Source organism: Sylvia atricapilla, chromosome 3 (assembly GCF_009819655.1).
Source record: "Sylvia atricapilla isolate bSylAtr1 chromosome 3, bSylAtr1.pri, whole genome shotgun sequence".
Classification (NCBI taxonomy): Eukaryota; Metazoa; Chordata; class Aves; order Passeriformes; family Sylviidae; genus Sylvia; species Sylvia atricapilla.
The window spans coordinates 70,611,929-70,628,623 of record NC_089142.1 but is presented as its reverse complement, the minus strand read 5'-3'; the positions used below and the strand labels follow the sequence as shown (position 1 = coordinate 70,628,623).

General features: G+C 42.1%; 1 protein-coding gene across 3 annotated transcripts; it reads left to right on the top strand.

Moving 5' to 3' along the window:
• Positions 1–3,352: 3,352 nt before the first annotated feature.
• On the top strand, positions 3,353–15,506 carry NTPCR (nucleoside-triphosphatase, cancer-related). 3 transcript variants are annotated; one of them, XM_066315718.1, is made up of 5 exons: positions 3,353–3,405; positions 5,811–5,973; positions 7,066–7,162; positions 9,835–10,044; positions 14,264–15,506. In XM_066315718.1, the coding sequence occupies exons 1-5, from the start codon at positions 3,372–3,374 to the stop codon at positions 14,330–14,332; spliced, it is 573 nt and encodes a 190-aa protein (XP_066171815.1). In that variant the 5' UTR covers positions 3,353–3,371; the 3' UTR covers positions 14,333–15,506. The 3 variants fall into 3 exon arrangements, with proteins under 3 accessions (XP_066171815.1, XP_066171814.1, XP_066171816.1); XM_066315717.1 differs by having other exon boundaries at positions 7,060–7,162; XM_066315719.1 differs by lacking the exon at positions 9,835–10,044.
• The last annotated feature ends 1,189 nt before the right edge of the window (positions 15,507–16,695 follow it).

Here is a 16,695-nt window from a genome sequence, read left to right as displayed (position 1 = left end):
ACCTAACATGAGATAAACTGAGGGCTGAAACTGTAACAAGGTACTATGCCTACCTCCAGGCAGAGTGCTGAAAAGTAAACCCCTGCCTACTGAGGCAGGTCAGAGATGGTAGATTACACTCTCATTCCTTCCAGCTTCCACTCTAGGGAATACCATAAATATCATAAATGGCCTCTTTTCTTAGTCACTGGTCTGGAAACTTGCAGTTAATTAATTTTACCCCATTCAAACATAAAGGTCTAGGACTCTATCCAATTTTTTTAGTCAACATCCAGCAATAAATGCAAGCTTCCCCAGGCTTAGCTAACTGTTCATAACAATGATTGGCAACTCCTTCCAAGGTCTCTACAGATCACCCAGAATCACAGCCTGCCCCTGGAACTGCACAGGGGGTCTGTTTGTAAATATTCTTTAATGGCCTCGCCCAATTACACAATTTAATTCAGCATGAATTGAATTTTACTTACCCTCACCTAACAAAAAAAGAGCATAGGTACTTGGTCAGGAAAATATTTTTGAACTGGGAACTCTTTAGGAATAAATTACAACTAATTAAGTTACTCATACTGGAAGAGGAAAAGCTGGGTTCTTCCCATCCTGGAAGGAATAAAACCCACTTACCTATTTTCTTTTAGAGTTATCTACACTGCTACAGTGTGTGCTCCTTCTACTTATTTCCATCCAAGAATGCAAAAATCCCAGGATCAGGAAAGCTCATAGGCTGACTCCAAACTACTGGTTCCAGCATACAGCTACAGAGAAGACAACTTGTGCCCTGCAACTCATGCCTCTTGAACAACCTGCATTTTCTACACAGTCACTGATTATAGATTAATTATATCAAAGGGAACAAACTTAAATAGTAAATCCTTGACAAAATATGCATAAAACTCCAGTTAGTGTAGCAAACATAAGGTCCTCTTAACAGCAAAACTCTACAAAAGCACAACTGGCATAATGACTTCATGGCTTTCATGCTTTTAAATTACTTCAACCTAGACAGAACATTCAGACAGAGAAAACATTTTATAGTAGAAATTACAATGGAAAACAAAGTGAAATGCTAACTATTTTAAGCCCTGGTGCTGCAACTACTTTGCTTACACATCTGTTTGCAAGAGAAAGGTCTTAAACTGCACAGTGAAATAACTCTGAGAGTCCTGTACCTGAAAATGGGATGAAAGGGTTCTTAAAATATCAGAAAACAAGGGTTCTGTCAAACAGTAGTGATAGCCTTAAAATTCTCCACACACACTTCTGACAAAGAAAGGGTTGATTTTTAAGACCTAGTAAAACTCAACATTGAACAAAACAACATTGTCTGGGTCTCTTTATGTGGTCTGCCTGGGAGACCAGCCAACAGACTGATTTAGTTTATATTATACAGAAAACCTACCTGTAAAATCAATCATGGTAAGCTCTGTGCAGGAAGTTTGGGGCAAGGGTGAAGTAGCCAGTTGTCAAAGTGTTGTTCTTGTGTTAATAGTCCATTCAAATATTCAGTTCTTCTCTGCAGTTCTCCCTTTAGATTAAAGATACCTGACAAAAACACCCACAAGAAACTGTAAGTTAACATCACAATTTCACTGGTCCTAAAAAGCCACCAGAACAAAGTACTGGAATGTAAACTATGAAAACGCAGTTTTCATTTTAGATGACAAGAGAAGCTGTCTTTGTTGCTTCTTGACCCTGCGACCGCCCAAGAGTCATGCCAGAGTTCTCAAGTTTTTAAAATTAAGTATTTAAGCATGAAACATGTTCCACATGCAGTCATTCCTTCTAAGAATATAAAAGAATACAAGGAAGAGTGGCAATATGTGATGTACACATCAAAAATATTTTGTTCAATTTATGGAAATACCCATCTACTGTGAGGTGCACTCTACCTGCTGATGTGCACATTTCATCTGGCTGACAAGGATACTCATTATCTCTGTGAAAATGATGAATAACCTTTAACTCCTTGAGAAATTACTGAAAATGAAAGCCTGACAAAGATCAGCTGAACCTGAAGTGATCCATTCTAGTGAGGCAAACAGAAATTGGAATGTATCCCTTCCATAGCTCTGAATTTTTGGGTAACCATTTTTGTGCTTATGGCCAGGCAGGAGCCAGTATTTCTTTATGTCCATGCATCCCTTCACCCAGACAGAAGCCTGTGCACCACAGTCCTCCACACAAAAATCCTTTTCCCTCCTCCCTCACTGTTCCCCATCAAGAAAGTCTAAAAAAATAAGGAGGCCACATGTATATGTCATTTTGGGATGCAGATGTCTATCAGCATCTTTGTTAAACCTGCCAGATCTCAATTTACTTAGCTTTGTAACAATCCCCTGGTTGTATATCAACCCTCCTAGTTACATTTGCTCTCTGCATCGAGGTGCCAGACAAACTGTTCATCTTCTGATTTTCTGGTTTGCTACACCCTGGAGCACATTGCTTACGTGAAACAGGTAAAAAGCCCTAGGGAGAGTTTATTTTTGTATCTCTGCATTTGTGAGATCCAACTGTGTACAGTTCTGGTGCCCCACCATAAGAGGAACATAGAACTGTTAGGTCAAGTCCAGAAGAGGCCACAGAGTTGATAAAATGACTGGAGCCCCTTCCCTACCAAGGCAGGCTGAAAAAGTTCTCTCTGTTCAGCTTGGAGAAGGTTGTGTGGAGACCCACAGCAACCTTCCAGTATTTGAATGGGGGATACAATGATGCCAAAAACGGACTCTTAATACCTTGGATATGTGATAGGACATAATGGGTACAAACCGAAAGAGGGAAAATTTAGGTTAGATATTAGAAAGCATTTGCTCACAGTGGGCATGGGGAGGCACTGGAACAGGCTGCCCAGGGTGGCTGTGGGTGCCCCAAACCTGGCAGGGTTCAAGGCCAGGCCTTGAGCAACCTGGCCTGGTGGGAGGCGTCCTGCCCATGGCAGGGAGGCTTGGGACTGATCTTTAAGGCCCACTCGCACACCTTAACATTCTGTTACAGTACTAACGTGCTCACACTTGTGACAGGCTAAGCTAACTGCATAAAGAAGACGCTGCCCCTTAACTAGGAAACTAATTGCTTTTTTTCCCCTCTTCCCTAACCTGAGGTTGCGTCCCTCCTCCGGTAAACATCACAGCAGAAATCCCCGCCTTTCCCCGCCTCTGAGGAGGCCTCAGGCCTCGGGGGCACCGCCCGCCCGGGGAGGAGCGGGGCCGGGGAGGAGCGGGGCTGGGGCCGAGGCCGAAGGAGGAGCGGGGCCGGGGCGGAGCGGGGCCGGGGCCGAGGCCGAAGGAGGAGCGGGGCTGAGGGCGGAGCGGGGCCGGGGCCGAGGCCGAAGGAGGAGCGGGGCCGGGGCGGAGCGCCGGGCGGAGCGCGGCCTCATCATGTCCAAACACGTGTTTCTTACGGGACCCCCAGGTATTGGGGGCGGGAGGAGCGTGGGGAGTCGTGTAGGGGCGGTGGTCCGGCGGTGCGGCCGAGCGGGTGCCCTGAGACACGGCCTGGCCTGCGTTGGCCTGACCTGGCCCGGCCCGGCCCGGCCTCCGCGGTGCTTAGGGCCGGGCGAAGGCAGCTGCTGCCGGGCTCCGAGGCAGCCCCGGGAGCGCCTCCCGCTGCAGCCGGCCCGGCACTGCCCCAGGGTCCGCGGCTGCGAGCCCGGAGCTCCCCGCTCCCCCGTGCCGAGGTCAGAGCTGTTGCACTAATTAGTTTGTTCCTAATGAAGTGCCCCTTTACCTCCCCATCCAGTCTTCCAAGGCATGCACTTTTCCAGGCGCTGCTGCTTTGTCCCTGGCTTCTGCCCTGGCGTTCAGTGTTGGTGGAAAAAAACCCCACCTCCTGGACAACTAATCCTGCTTTAAATATAAACAGCAGCGGTTAATAATTTCTGAGAGCTCCTCTTTCCTGTAACTTAATTGTAGTGGTGTAGCACTTCCAGCCTCAGTGAAGTGCAGGTGTAGGTAGTAAGTGGTGTCCCGGATGGGCAGGCCTGGATTGAAGCAGTGGAGTAGTTTGTCGTGGTAAGGGAATCTTGATTATTGTGGAGGCTGAGGTAATATATATATATTAGTATAAGGGTAAAACTCTACGGTCGATAAAGAAAGTAGCCAGTTTTTATGATAGCACAGCTTTCCCTTGTGGTGTGGGAGTAAAGCAGTGGGCCTAATTCTCCTTTTTGTGAATCTCTTACAGATGCCTGCCTTGAATGGAATTAATTTAAAATGCTGCTGTTAGGCTGAGATAGGAGTACATTTCACCCACTTCATGCTGGCTTTCCAACCACTTTGAATAAAGGCAGCCGTTCAGGAGATGCAGAAGTTGGGGCTGCTTATCTCTTCACTTATCTGAAATTAGATTAGTACTGTTTTGATTAGCTAGATGTGTAACTTCAAACTTTCTTAAACTTAGTTTGAATCACTCTGGCTTGTTTGGCAGTTTACTGAATAAATGTAAACAAATCAGAGATCGCAAATCCACTTTGCAAAATTAATATAAATTAGCTCACAAGAGACAAGGCCTTGAAATGACGTTAGATACTGTGGGTGCCACATTTGTCATTTTTTTGTTGTTCAGCTACCAGGAAGCCCCCTGCTTCAAATTTGAAAAGTTTGCTTAAGCATTTGACTACATGCCTTTGAAGCCACAGAATATTTTGTCATTGGTATTGACTGTTAGGAAAGCAGTTCCTAGATCTGCTTAAAGTCTAAATTAGAAACTTGGTGTGTGCATGTTGAAATGATTTCTGTTGGCATCTTTAGGCATCTCACATTTGGTCTGTGTTCCTCATCTCCAGGAATTTGAGGTTTGATTCACAGGATTATTTTCTGTCATCTGAATTTTTTAGAGCAGTGATTAAAAATGAAGTGATAGCACTAAATTTTGTGAGAGGCAATAAGGGTGAGTTTAAAATGAGATCGTTGAGGGATGTACTTATACAATGGCAAAGGAGAAAAATTGAAAGGATGTCTGGAACATGGCCAGTGTTCACACTGCAAAAGGTGCATCAGACTGTGCAAGGAGCTATCAGGTGGCAAGAGTTTTAAGGACCTGTCTTAGGGTAAGAAAATGAATTACAGGGTCAGAAGATAATTCATGTTAAAGGGACTTGAGGAGGTTTAAAGGCGTATCAGCTATGAGGCCAGACCACGTAGCTTAAAGCTTTATCCAGTCATGTCTTGAAAACATTAAAGTAGGTGAAGATTGCACAGCCTCTCTGGGCAACCTGGTTCATGCCTTCATCTGCCTCACAATAAACAAGCTTTTCTCTGTATCTAGTCGAGTATCTCTTGATTCAGTTACCAGAAGAAACATTTGTCTGTTGTTGGGACTTTCTAAGAACTTGGTATCTCAGGGACAGAGTGCTTCTGATTTCTAGGGCATCAGTGGAAGCAGTGTGTCCCTTCTGCTGTTAGGCATCTGGTAATAGCAGTCAGCTTTGACCTTTTGATCTAAAAAAGGGGTGAGCTTAGCTCTGATCTTAAAAGTAGTGAATTTCAGTGGTAGATCAGTCTTCCAGCAAGCTTGCATATCAGTTTTGTTTTACCTGCCTTGTGGTAAGTTTTGTGGCCTGCTCATGCATCATCTAAGCTAACAAATTCATTGGTATATGTGGGATATTTGTACGTTCTGTTGTGAAACTTTACAGTGTCAGTACAGGATGAACTTTAAAAGATGTTTTTGTTCTTTCCTACCATTTAGAAAAAGTAATTTGCAAACTTCAAAAGTAATCAATGTTTCTGCTGAACTGAATCATTACTGTGGCATTTAAAAAATGGGCTTTTAGTGCAGAAGAAGATTAATGCTTTTTTCCCCTTCTTAATTTTTAGGAGTTGGAAAGACTACTTTGATCCAGAAGGTCAGTCAAGCTCTAAAATCCTCAGGCATTCCCATTGATGGATTTTACACACAGGAAGTTAGAGAAGGTGGCAGGAGAACAGGATTTGATGTTGTCACTCTGTCTGGAAACCGAGGACCTTTATCTAGAGTCAGGTACTGAAGTTTTAATAACTGTAAGCAGCTTATTGTTTATGTGTCTGCTCCAGTCCTTTGGCATGTTAAATGCTCGTCCAGAAGGTGATTTCCAGCACACGTGGCTTTCATGGTCAAGTTCTTTGCTTGGTTTTTGTGTCCTGGCTGATACTTACATTGTGTATGTAGGCAGTGTCTCTGTTGCATAGTGAAATATTGAAAATGTGCTGGACAGGGGTGTTCTCTCTTACTGGCTATTTTACACCAGACAGAGGAAGCACTGCTGAGCCTTTCATTGTGAGGCCAAGTCCCTTTGGGATACAGTTAAGTAGCTTGTCATGGGCAGGGAGGAAGATTTTTGTGTTTCCACTAGCTGATTTATGGAGGTAGAAGTGGAAAATGAAAAAGGAAATTGCATATAGCATTGTTTTAAAGAACATTTGACTGGTCCATGAAACTCGCCTGTGAATTTTAAGAAAAAAAGGGTTTCAGAGCCCCAGAGAGGGGCCTCTGAAGTGCAGAGTGCCTCACAGTCTCTCCTGATTCACTAGACTCAGATTTTCATACTTAGTGCAAAACTTAGTCTATGTCCAGTGTGACCTTAGCACCTCATTCACACAGAGTTGATGTGAAAACAATTTGCACTCTACTGATAATGGAGCTGCACATAGCACAGCGTGGTACAGCACATGCAAAGTGAGTATTTTTCCAAGATTAAGGGTTTTGCAGCCCTCTGTACTGAGATGATACTGCTATGATGCTGTCTGTAGTGTCCTATTACAAAATTCAAAGATCTGAACTCCAGGCATGAGCTGTGATTTCAGTATAAATATACCTGCTGACTTTTAAATGCTATTGTCCTTCTATACACTGTTGGAATTTGAGCTTGTATAGTTGTGAAGGATGCATATGGTATATTTATTATCTGACAGCAAGCTATCTGCAGTATGACTTACTGCATGGTTTAGAATTTCTTTCCCTTCCTTTTTAAGAAGAATTAAGGGGATTTGATTTATTTGGATAACTTCTTATAAATTTTCTTGAAACGGCTGCAGTAAATTTTCACTAAACTCAGTACTTTGAAGGAGCTGTGTCTCTCTTTTTCATTCCCAGTTCTGATTCTTCTGCTTCAAGACGTGAATACCGGGTTGGACAATACGTTGTAGACCTTGTTTCATTTGAGCAGTTGGTTCTACCTATGCTGAGAAATGTGAGTGTTCTATGAAAGCTGCTGATAAATGTATGCTTTATGATAGTCAGTGTTACTGGAAGGCCCTGCTATACAGCTATACAGATACTAATTAATGGCCTGTTTATTGACTTTTGCTAGTCCCGATTGACTTCAGGGTCAGAAAGCTGGAGGGGCAAATCTGGCTTGTTCTCTAGTCATTATTGTGGTGTTGGGGAGATTGCAGTCCTGTGAGCAGGGCCTCCTTGACCTGAAGAGGCAGCAGGTAGGAAATTTCTTCCCATGTCACTGTCTCATACTGGAAGGCAAACTAAATGCACAAGTGGCTTACCACAGAGAACAAGATGGAATCAGTGGGTCTGAGAAAACAGCTTTTGCTGCTGCTCTTCTTTACAGATGTTTTTCCCTCTCTTCCTGTGATTCTCGTCTTTTTACAGTACAAGCATTTGTTTCTTGAATCCAGTGAGTATTTTTGATTACTGTTGTATAAATACCTGCAGACTGATAATACCAGCCTGATTATTTGGGATTTAGCCTGCTGCTCAAGGAGTGCTCTGGCTGTGGCAAGACTTCCCACACAGTCTTTTTCCTATCCTTTTGCTAATATTCTGTCACTGCTTTTTTTCTTCTCCTTCCTCTCTTTTACTCCAACCTTTCCCCTCTCCAAAATTAAACAAGAACAGATTTAATTTTGGCAATAACATACCACAAACAGTATGCAGCAGCTGCTGAACTGTACTACTAAAAAAATCCTGTTGTGATTTTTCTACACTGCCAAAGCTCAAGGGGACAAGGAAGAAGGGATTTTTTGGTGAACTTAAAACAAAAAACCCCGAAGAGTTGCAAGGAGCAAAAGTGAGATCGAGGATCTGATTCTTGCTTTTGTCAAAGAACATTGAAGTCTGAGAGTAGGAAAGCACAGATGTTAGGGTAAGGGAGAAGGGAAATAAAAAAAAAAATGGGACAACTTTTATATGTTAAATTTCACTGTATCCATATTTATGATGTTAGTAAATAGAAAGATAGTTTATTAGAAAATACTTCCTTAGGCCAGTGCTGTACTTGGAATCATTCTGCCACTGAAATCCAGGAGAGTTCTTCCTAGAAAAGTACTAGCAGTGTTGAATTTTTTTCCATTACTTGTATAGCTTTCTGCAAGTTCAGGAAGGTGAAGAGAAGAACTGGGGCCAGCAGAGTCACACAGTGCATGTGCCCAAGGTCATAGGAAGTGCTGTTTATCAGTTTTGTGGGAATGTGGTCACACATGAAGATGGCCCAGAATGGAAGAGGAGAGTGAGGGAGATCAGAGAACTGAAACAAGGAGAGACAAATGAAGAATGAGGGCAAGAGAGTCATAGGTATGTTCTGGTTTGATCAGAGAGCAGCACAGAATGGGCACGTGCCCATTTAGACATGAGGACAGATTCAGCTCTTAAGGCTTTGTTCTCTCCAGTAAGAATGGGATAGATCCTGCAGTGGACGATCTCTCTGGGTCTGCAAACTTTATCAGGTAGGACTGATAAGTTTTTGCAGATTTTTTTCAAAGCAAAATACTCTCTTCCTCAGTATGTGACCTAGTGACTAGTATTGGCTTTTTGGCTCACTGATCTATGAAAGAAGTTTTAGATAAAACAGGTACTCAGTAGGGACTTAGCTTGAAAGGATTTTAGGATGCATGTTATACAGTTCCTTCACTTTCCCAGAAGCAAATACTTTGCCTTCACAAGGGGAGATGTTCTGATATTTTTTCTCTATTTTTTAGTTTCTGTATAATATGGCTTGTATTGGTACATATTCATGGACTTATAATGGTTTTGAATTGAGTTGATTTTCTCCTCACCTCTATCAATAATGGAGTATAGTTCTCAGTCGCTTTTACCAAAACAGGGCAGGCAGTGCATTTGAAGAGTTCCTCTGCTTTGTGAGCTGCCTTTCCCTCAGCAGCAATTACCCTTGTTTCCTCCTGGACTTTCCTGATGCTCCAGCTGCACTGTTTGACACAGCATTCACTTCACGAGAAAAACGAACAAGTCTCAAATGTGTAAACTGTGTCTCTCCTACTATCCAGTGGCTAGGACTATAGGATAAGGTATATCTCAACATGTACCTGTTCTAATGTGAGAGAGGCTTGCAAAAGGCTTGCTTGTTATCCAGACAGCTTTGAAGACAGCCAGTAGCTCTGAGTGAAATGCTCCATTATCCCAACTACACGAGGAGAAACTTGTGAATCTAGATTTAATGGAAGTCTTCCTTTTTTTAGATGCCTGATTCGTGTGACTACTGATCGCATAATTAAATGTAATCACTAAATGCATGAGTTTTTAAAGATTGCTGACCCTCAGAATGGTTGAGAGCTGCTCCTAGGCAAAGTGCAGTTCTTAATTGTTAAGTAGCTCATGTGGGTCTATTGTGAGAATTCTGCTTTAAAGGAAATCTGGTATTATGGATATTTCCTATTGTAGTTGGTATTTATTCTCTATGGTTGTTTCCATCCTTCCAAAAATCTGTCCTATAAAAGAAATTACAGATTGATAAGTCTGTCATTTACCAGCAGTAGCTTTGACTTCCCACTTTCTCCAGTATTACAGCTGAATTTGTTTCTTGTGGAGATATTTCTTTAGTCAGCGTAGAGATTACTTCTGTTGCTTGTTCTAAGTTTTGCTGTTTACAGTCTCTTGATGCACTTTCCACAGGTAAACCATGGCGGTGACACAGAGAAAAGAATTTGTGTCATAGATGAGATTGGTAAAATGGAACTCTTCAGCCAGGCTTTTATTCAAGCTGTTCGTCAGACACTGGCTGGCTCGGGAACTGTGGTGCTTGGAACTATTCCAATACCTAAGGGAAAGCCACTGGATCTTGTTGAAGAAATAAGAAGTAGGAAAGATGTTAAAGTGTTCAATGTGAGTAATATTTAATATCCTTAAAGAGCCTTCTGTTCTAGGTTACTGGTTTATATTTGGCTCTGTTCAAAAACTGTTACTGCCAATTGATAGCTGTGGGTAGCTTGCATGAAATAAGTTTTTTAGTTTCCATTTTATTCTTAATGGGCAGGTGTTCACCTTATTAAAAAAAAAATCCCATTTGGCACATACTGTTGCAGTCTCACACAGCTGGCTTTGCTGCTGAGGGGCTGCATAAGTAATGCTATAGTTGTTTTAAAAGGTTTCTTTGCTGTAGTGTTATTGCTGTATAGGTATTCATTATTCCTAAGAGTTAAATCTTTTAAAGTACAGTCAGATTTTTAAGCTTTTTTGGTTTTTTCCAGGCTGGCTTGCAAAAATACTACCAGTAGTCGTATTCAAGGAAAAAATAAAAGGGAAAAAAGGCAGCGGTGGAGTTTGCAGGAATGATTTATAGAAGAAAGACAGTTGTAAATGGAGTGTACTTTCTCTGGAGTTAGTGAACCAATTTTGGAATTCATTATGTTACTTTTACAGACACAATTTTCTGAATATTAGAGTCTCAAAGTACATTTCTGATCAGTCACAGGGTGCTTCTCAAAAACTTAGCACAGCAAAACATAGCCTGTTCCTAGGAGTGCATGTGTGAGGTTTCCTTAACATCAGTAAATGTCCTCGATGCTTCACAAAAACAAAGGCACCTCTCACTCCCTTGATTTATGTTGTTTCCTATTCAAAGCTGGCTTAAAAACCCTGCAGTGCTCAAAGTTCCTCAGCTTTCCTTTAACTGAGGGTCCCATCATCATCTTCAATTTCTGTTTTTATATTAAATGCTGGTTTACTTAAATGCTAAAGCAACTGTAGGAGCAAAGATGAGAGATTATTTTTTTCCTTGCATAAGCATTCAACTCCATTTCCTTTCAGAGATAAACCCCCAGGTTTTTCCACTACTGAGCTGTTGTGTGGTTGTAGTCAGGCTGTTGAACAGAAATGCATGTAAATGTGAATTTTGTATGAGTTGCTTTACAGCGGTAGGACTGGGGCAGAGGGGATGGAGAAGCCTTGCTGAAGGTACCAGTCATTCAGCCTTAGGCTGCAGTCACGGCAGGACAGTGGTGTGTGCATTTGGTCCTCTCATGGGAGGAAACAGAGCTAGAAGACAGCATTTGGCTTTTCGGGGAAGCTTTTGAGGCTTCTAGTGTCTCTTTTTTTCAGGTGATACTCAGAGGGCGTGGGCAACTCAGCCCTGTGTATCCAGCTCTATCAGTGTGCTGATAAATCTTTCTCTCAAGTGCTGACTCCAGCCAGCAAAAGTCTTTCTGTAAGTTTCAATGGGGCAGTGTTTTCTGTAGCTAAAAGGTCTTTGCTAAAACAATGACCCATCCTGTTCACGCTGCTGAGATTAGGACATGCAGGTTTCTTTAATGAAATAGAGATCTCTGGTGAATCCATTAACCAAAGGCATGGATGTGAAATGTGTGACAGACTGCAGTCATTCCCAGGTGTCACAGACCTGCTAAGCTGAAGTCTTGTGCAGGAGAGCGTCTGTCTTGCTCCAGTGTCACTCTACACGCTCTTTCCCAGCTGGTTAAAGTACGTGCAGAAGCAGAAGCAGAACTTACCTGTGGGGAGTCAGAGGTGTTAGTGGTGGATGCTGGGTGACCAGCTGTGTTCTTCAAGGGCTGTGGAATGGGAAAACGTGGAGTGTCCAAACAGCTCACAGTCAGTAATTTCTTACTAACTTGGATGGTGCCTGGAGGTGTTTAGAAGTAGGTGGCTATCTTCCAAAAGCATTCTACTTTCTTTGTCACTTAATAAGGAGTTATGCTGCATTGAAGTAGCTCATCTCAGTTTTTTCCTCCTGCTCCTAGTGTCACAAGGACCGTTCTGATGAGAGAACAGCTGTTTGGTGTTTTACAGTCCCTTCTGCCTTGAAAGCATATTTTGTTGGTGTAAGCAGGCCCAGATACCCTAAAAGCAGTTCAGCATTTGGTCCCAAATGTATAATTTGTTATGTTTAGGGCACTTAATGATAAGAACTCTGATATTTAACACATTTCTTTCTATTGTTGCCCAGTTCTATTTTGCTGAGAACTGAACTTTCCAGTGAAACTACAGAGGCTCTTTTTGCACTGCCTGTGTCTGTAGTTCTGCAGACGTGGTGGCATGAATAGGATCAGGTTATCCTTAGCAGCTGGCAGATACTAATTTTCTCCCATTTTCCCATCTATTAATTTTGCTTGCATGAAACCCATTAGTGAAGTATGGTTGCATATGCCTATTAAGAAAGAAAATAGTCAAATGGCTAGGGAGAAGAAAAGGTTCAATTTGAACAGATTGTACACGAGTGGTTTCCTTGACGGTATTTTTAACTGTTAGAGGAAGAAAGCTTTTGTCCTCTATAGTTGCCTGCTTGGAATCTAGGTGGTAATTTCCTCCAAATTACATAAATGCTTAATATAAGCAGCATCTACAGCTATTTTCAACTCCTTTCTAAAAACATACCCATCTGTTTGTACATTCAGTACAGATACTGGGAGATTTGTTCTCTCTGGGAAAGCTGCCTGCACAGAATGTCTCCAGATCTAAAGAGGAGACTTATATCTATCAAACAGCCTTTGTAAAACAGTTGTGAAAATTTCCTAGCACTTGGCGCCTTCTCTCTGCTGCTCTCACTGGACTTCTGGCATATAGGTATGGAAAAAGGATAGATAAAATGTAATATTGTTTTTGCTGGCTGTGAGAGAGTGGGAAGAGCTATCAAATGTGCAGAAGGTCCTTTGAAAGTCAGTGTACCAGTACACTTGCTGTGAGATTTAGAATTTGGCTCATCTGTGCTGTGTATTGTTTACCTCAGGGTCTCAATAGCGCTACTGAAGAGCATTCTTTGTTGTCTTGCTCACTTTATTTTTGTGGGGTTTTCTGTTTATCTTATAAAGCTTGGACTCATTCTCAATAAAAACGGTGACATTTTCAGACAGATCTTTTTTTTTTCAGTGTCAGTTTTTCATTAGTCCCATGTTGATCTGTTGTTTTGAATTCAGTAGGTGAGAGACCACTGTAGGTTTTACAGTGCTGGTTTACAGCACTTGGATAGAATGTGTGTGACTGTAAATAGTGGTAGGCTCCTAGGGCCAAATTCCTCAGATAGAACTAAGGGATACAAACTCTTGTGCTCACATCCTAAATGCAGATAGAGGAAGTGCAGTGGAACCTTGCTAGTAGAGAGTTTTATGCTGTGCATGGTGTTGTTTCTCTTTCCTTGTCAAACCGCTTTTCTATAACTTTGTATGAATGCCCTTACTTATTTTTTGAGCTCCTGTGTCTGATTTCTTTCTGCCCTCTCTGTAGGGATCTGAACAGTGGGGAGAATTTCTTAGACTTCTTAAAATGAAGCTTTTGCTGATGTTTCACAGTTGCTTGTTACCCTTTTGCAACCCCAGTTGTCTCCCCAGGTTTTGTTTGAGTGAGTAATGCATAGTACTGTGGGTCACAGGGCTCTGGATCAGGACCCAGTCTGTCAGGCAGGGATAATTTACACACATACAGCCCCCAGCTCTGTGCCCCTGGGAGCTGAGCTGACTAGCAAGCACCAGCACTTGGCAGTTTACAGTCATCTATATTCACATATGCTGGACTTAAAGCCCAGCATTCCCATGGACTGGTCAGCCAAAGGCATATCTCAGTGTGCTACAGAACACCCCAGCTTTCCCAAATAGTTTTGTTTCCTTCCCAAGGTGTTTCTCTCCTGTAGCAATAAGATTTCTCAGAGTTAGACTGCTAAGCCTGTTTTAAGTTTTTTTTTCTTTGCAGATGTTTGTGACTAGCTAGGTCTGTCATCTTAATAAATACAACCCTTTCAAGTAATGAAGGCATAAGAACTCCACTTTATATTAGGAAAATTAAATTTGGTAGTTGAAAAGGATTTCTAGTAATGACAAAAGTACATGCTGGTTCTTTGAGTGATTCTTGTTAGTTATTCAAGCCCTGAATAATACTGCAAAATACTACAGGTAATTAAATCAAAAGATCACTAAATACTCAACTGTGGCTTTTGTGGGTTTAGCATACTGTGTTCTCAGTAGCAGAAGGCAGGTGTTTGACACTTCTGCGCTGAAAATGAAATGCATTGGAATTTCTGCTTTGATTGTTTTTGAAGTAAACACTGGAATAGAAGCTATTCATGAAATTACATCAGTTTTAATTTCTCTTTCTCTAGGTTAGTAAGGAAAACAGAAACAGCATTTTGCAAGACATCTTGGCAGCTGTGGAATCGTGCAGAAAATGAAGACCTTTTCTGTCCTGTCAACACTAAAGCTTTCATTTCAACAAAACATTACAACATTTCATGGATGGTTTAGAGTCTGTCCTTCCTGCTTTAGCCCCCTGGAGGCCTTACTTGAGCCTTCAGGGTGAGCAGGGTAAAGCTGGTAATACTCTAAAATGGCATAGCAGGATTGTAATTTATTCAGTTCGCTGAATTTAAAAAAAAAAAAAAAAATGAACAGATGTGTAGCTAACATCCAGTTCTAATCTGAGTGTTTGGAAGTTAGGTGGTCAACTCTGATCTGAGTTACCTCATGTAAAAACAATTAACCGTAAAATCTGTTTGAGATCTTAGTCTTTCTGAGTGTGTTTGGACTGTTCTGCCTACAGATCAATTCAGTATCTGCAACATAGCCTTGGTGCAACAGAACAGAACCCTGTCCAAAATATATTTGAGTCCTGCCTGGTTTATGTAGGAATATTTAGCTGTTGGTGACCCAGCTTAGGTGTGTTCTAGCATGGGTGCTGACAAATGAGTAGATAGAGGAAATGAGCAGATGTGCTTTCTCCTCCTACCTCCAGCCACCCTATAAGGGTTATCCAGAGTTTCAAGGAAACTTCGTAGTCACAAGTGACACTCACAGAATTCCACTTTGGGAGGAAAAATTGCCAAATCTACCCTCTCTTATATGGCCCAGACACTAATTGATAAGAGGACTCCATTTCTAATTAATTTTCAGTTTTCTGATGGCTATCCTTTCACACACCCCCTTACAAATAATATATATAAAAATATTGAAGTCCATGAAGTTCATCAAATCCTGTGTTTTTCATGCTGAGTTTAAGTCATTAAGACAATACTGCATTTGTCTATATTAATTTTACATTCTGCTATGTTTATTGATACTTATGTTTGTTTGGGTTTTTTTCCTGTTCAGTTCTGTATATGCTTAATGGTGAAATGAGAAGTGTTTGAGAGTATTAGATAACGTGTTTCCCTGTGAGGAGTGCAAATGTGTTCAGCAAAAATGCTGCCAGTTTTGCACGTTGTGAAAACAGAATTCCTTCCCAGGTGCACACTGTTCATTGTAAAATTTATGGTCGTCTCTGGCTGAAGAAAGTTGTTAGAAATTCAGTTGTTTCTTAACTTCTTTTTTGTTCAGTTCAATGACTGTTAAAATGAGCAAACTATTTAATGGCATCTTCAAATATTACTTTATTGATTTATTTCTGTAAAACTGACTCCCAGAGTTGTGTAGGGCTGGATGGGGACAGGTATTTTTATATGTGCCCTGCAAACAGCTCCTAGGAGCATGGAGGGAATGTCCTTTTTCTCCCCTATATGCAAAACTATGCCAGCTGGTAGATGGGGTCCGCCGCTTGGGACCCAGAGAGCCACAGCCACCCCAAAGGATGTCTCGCTAAAAACAGCTTCTTGGGGGGTCGGGGCGCTCCTCAGCTGGCAGAGGGGCTTCTCAGCATCGGGCAGAGCAGTGATTTTTCAGCTCAGTGATTTCAGCTTTCAGTGATTTCAGCTCAGTGCTCTCAGCTCCTGCCCTTGTGAGTTAGCCCCTCTTTTAGCCGGTCGTGGTGAGAGAGAGAGAGGTCTCGTGTGGAATTTCCGCAGGTGGTACTTTATTGAGAGGGTACCAGCGAAAGGGTCCAGGGACGAGGAACCTCTGCCGACCAGAGGAAACCCAGGGGTTTTTATGGGACACCAGGGTGGGAGGAAAAGGGTACAGAACCAATCAATTGTAACAGATCTACATAAAATCCCGAGGGGGCTTGTGGGTCTCCAGCCAGGTCGCCGTGGCTAGGAGGTTTGTCTTTGTCTTAGGTGCTCTGGCTGAAGTTGCGAAATTCTTCCTTGACTCCTCAGCTTGGCTCCCTCCAGGGCAGAGCAGCCGGGGCTCCGCCCACCTCCACACAAAACAAGGGTCTGGTACAAGCATTGCACCTCCACGGGTGGTAGGAATGGCTTGCCTTGTTAAAGGATACCACGGGCTCATTCCCTCACTGCCTTGTTACTGGTACCTGTCTGCCCAATTCCATTTGGATGGTAGTACTGTCTTCATCATATTAGGGGAAAACTCTCTTTGGGTCTCCACTTGACAGTGTACAGCTTCTGGCTGCCTTTTGCAAAATAAGGTTGTGCTCTAAAGATACACTAATCCCTAAATTATCTCAGGCATGCTTCTCAGACAGCTCTGCTCCTTTTTAGATGTGGAGGACTTGAGACCAAAATAAACTTTGTCAGGGCTGTATGCCTTAGGTTTTTGAACAGAAACCTCTGTACCTAAGTGTTGGTTGCCCTCCTGTTTCATTGTTAAGTCTCTTAATCTGTAAAATATGCTGCAAAATAATAGCTCTTTCAATGATTAAAGA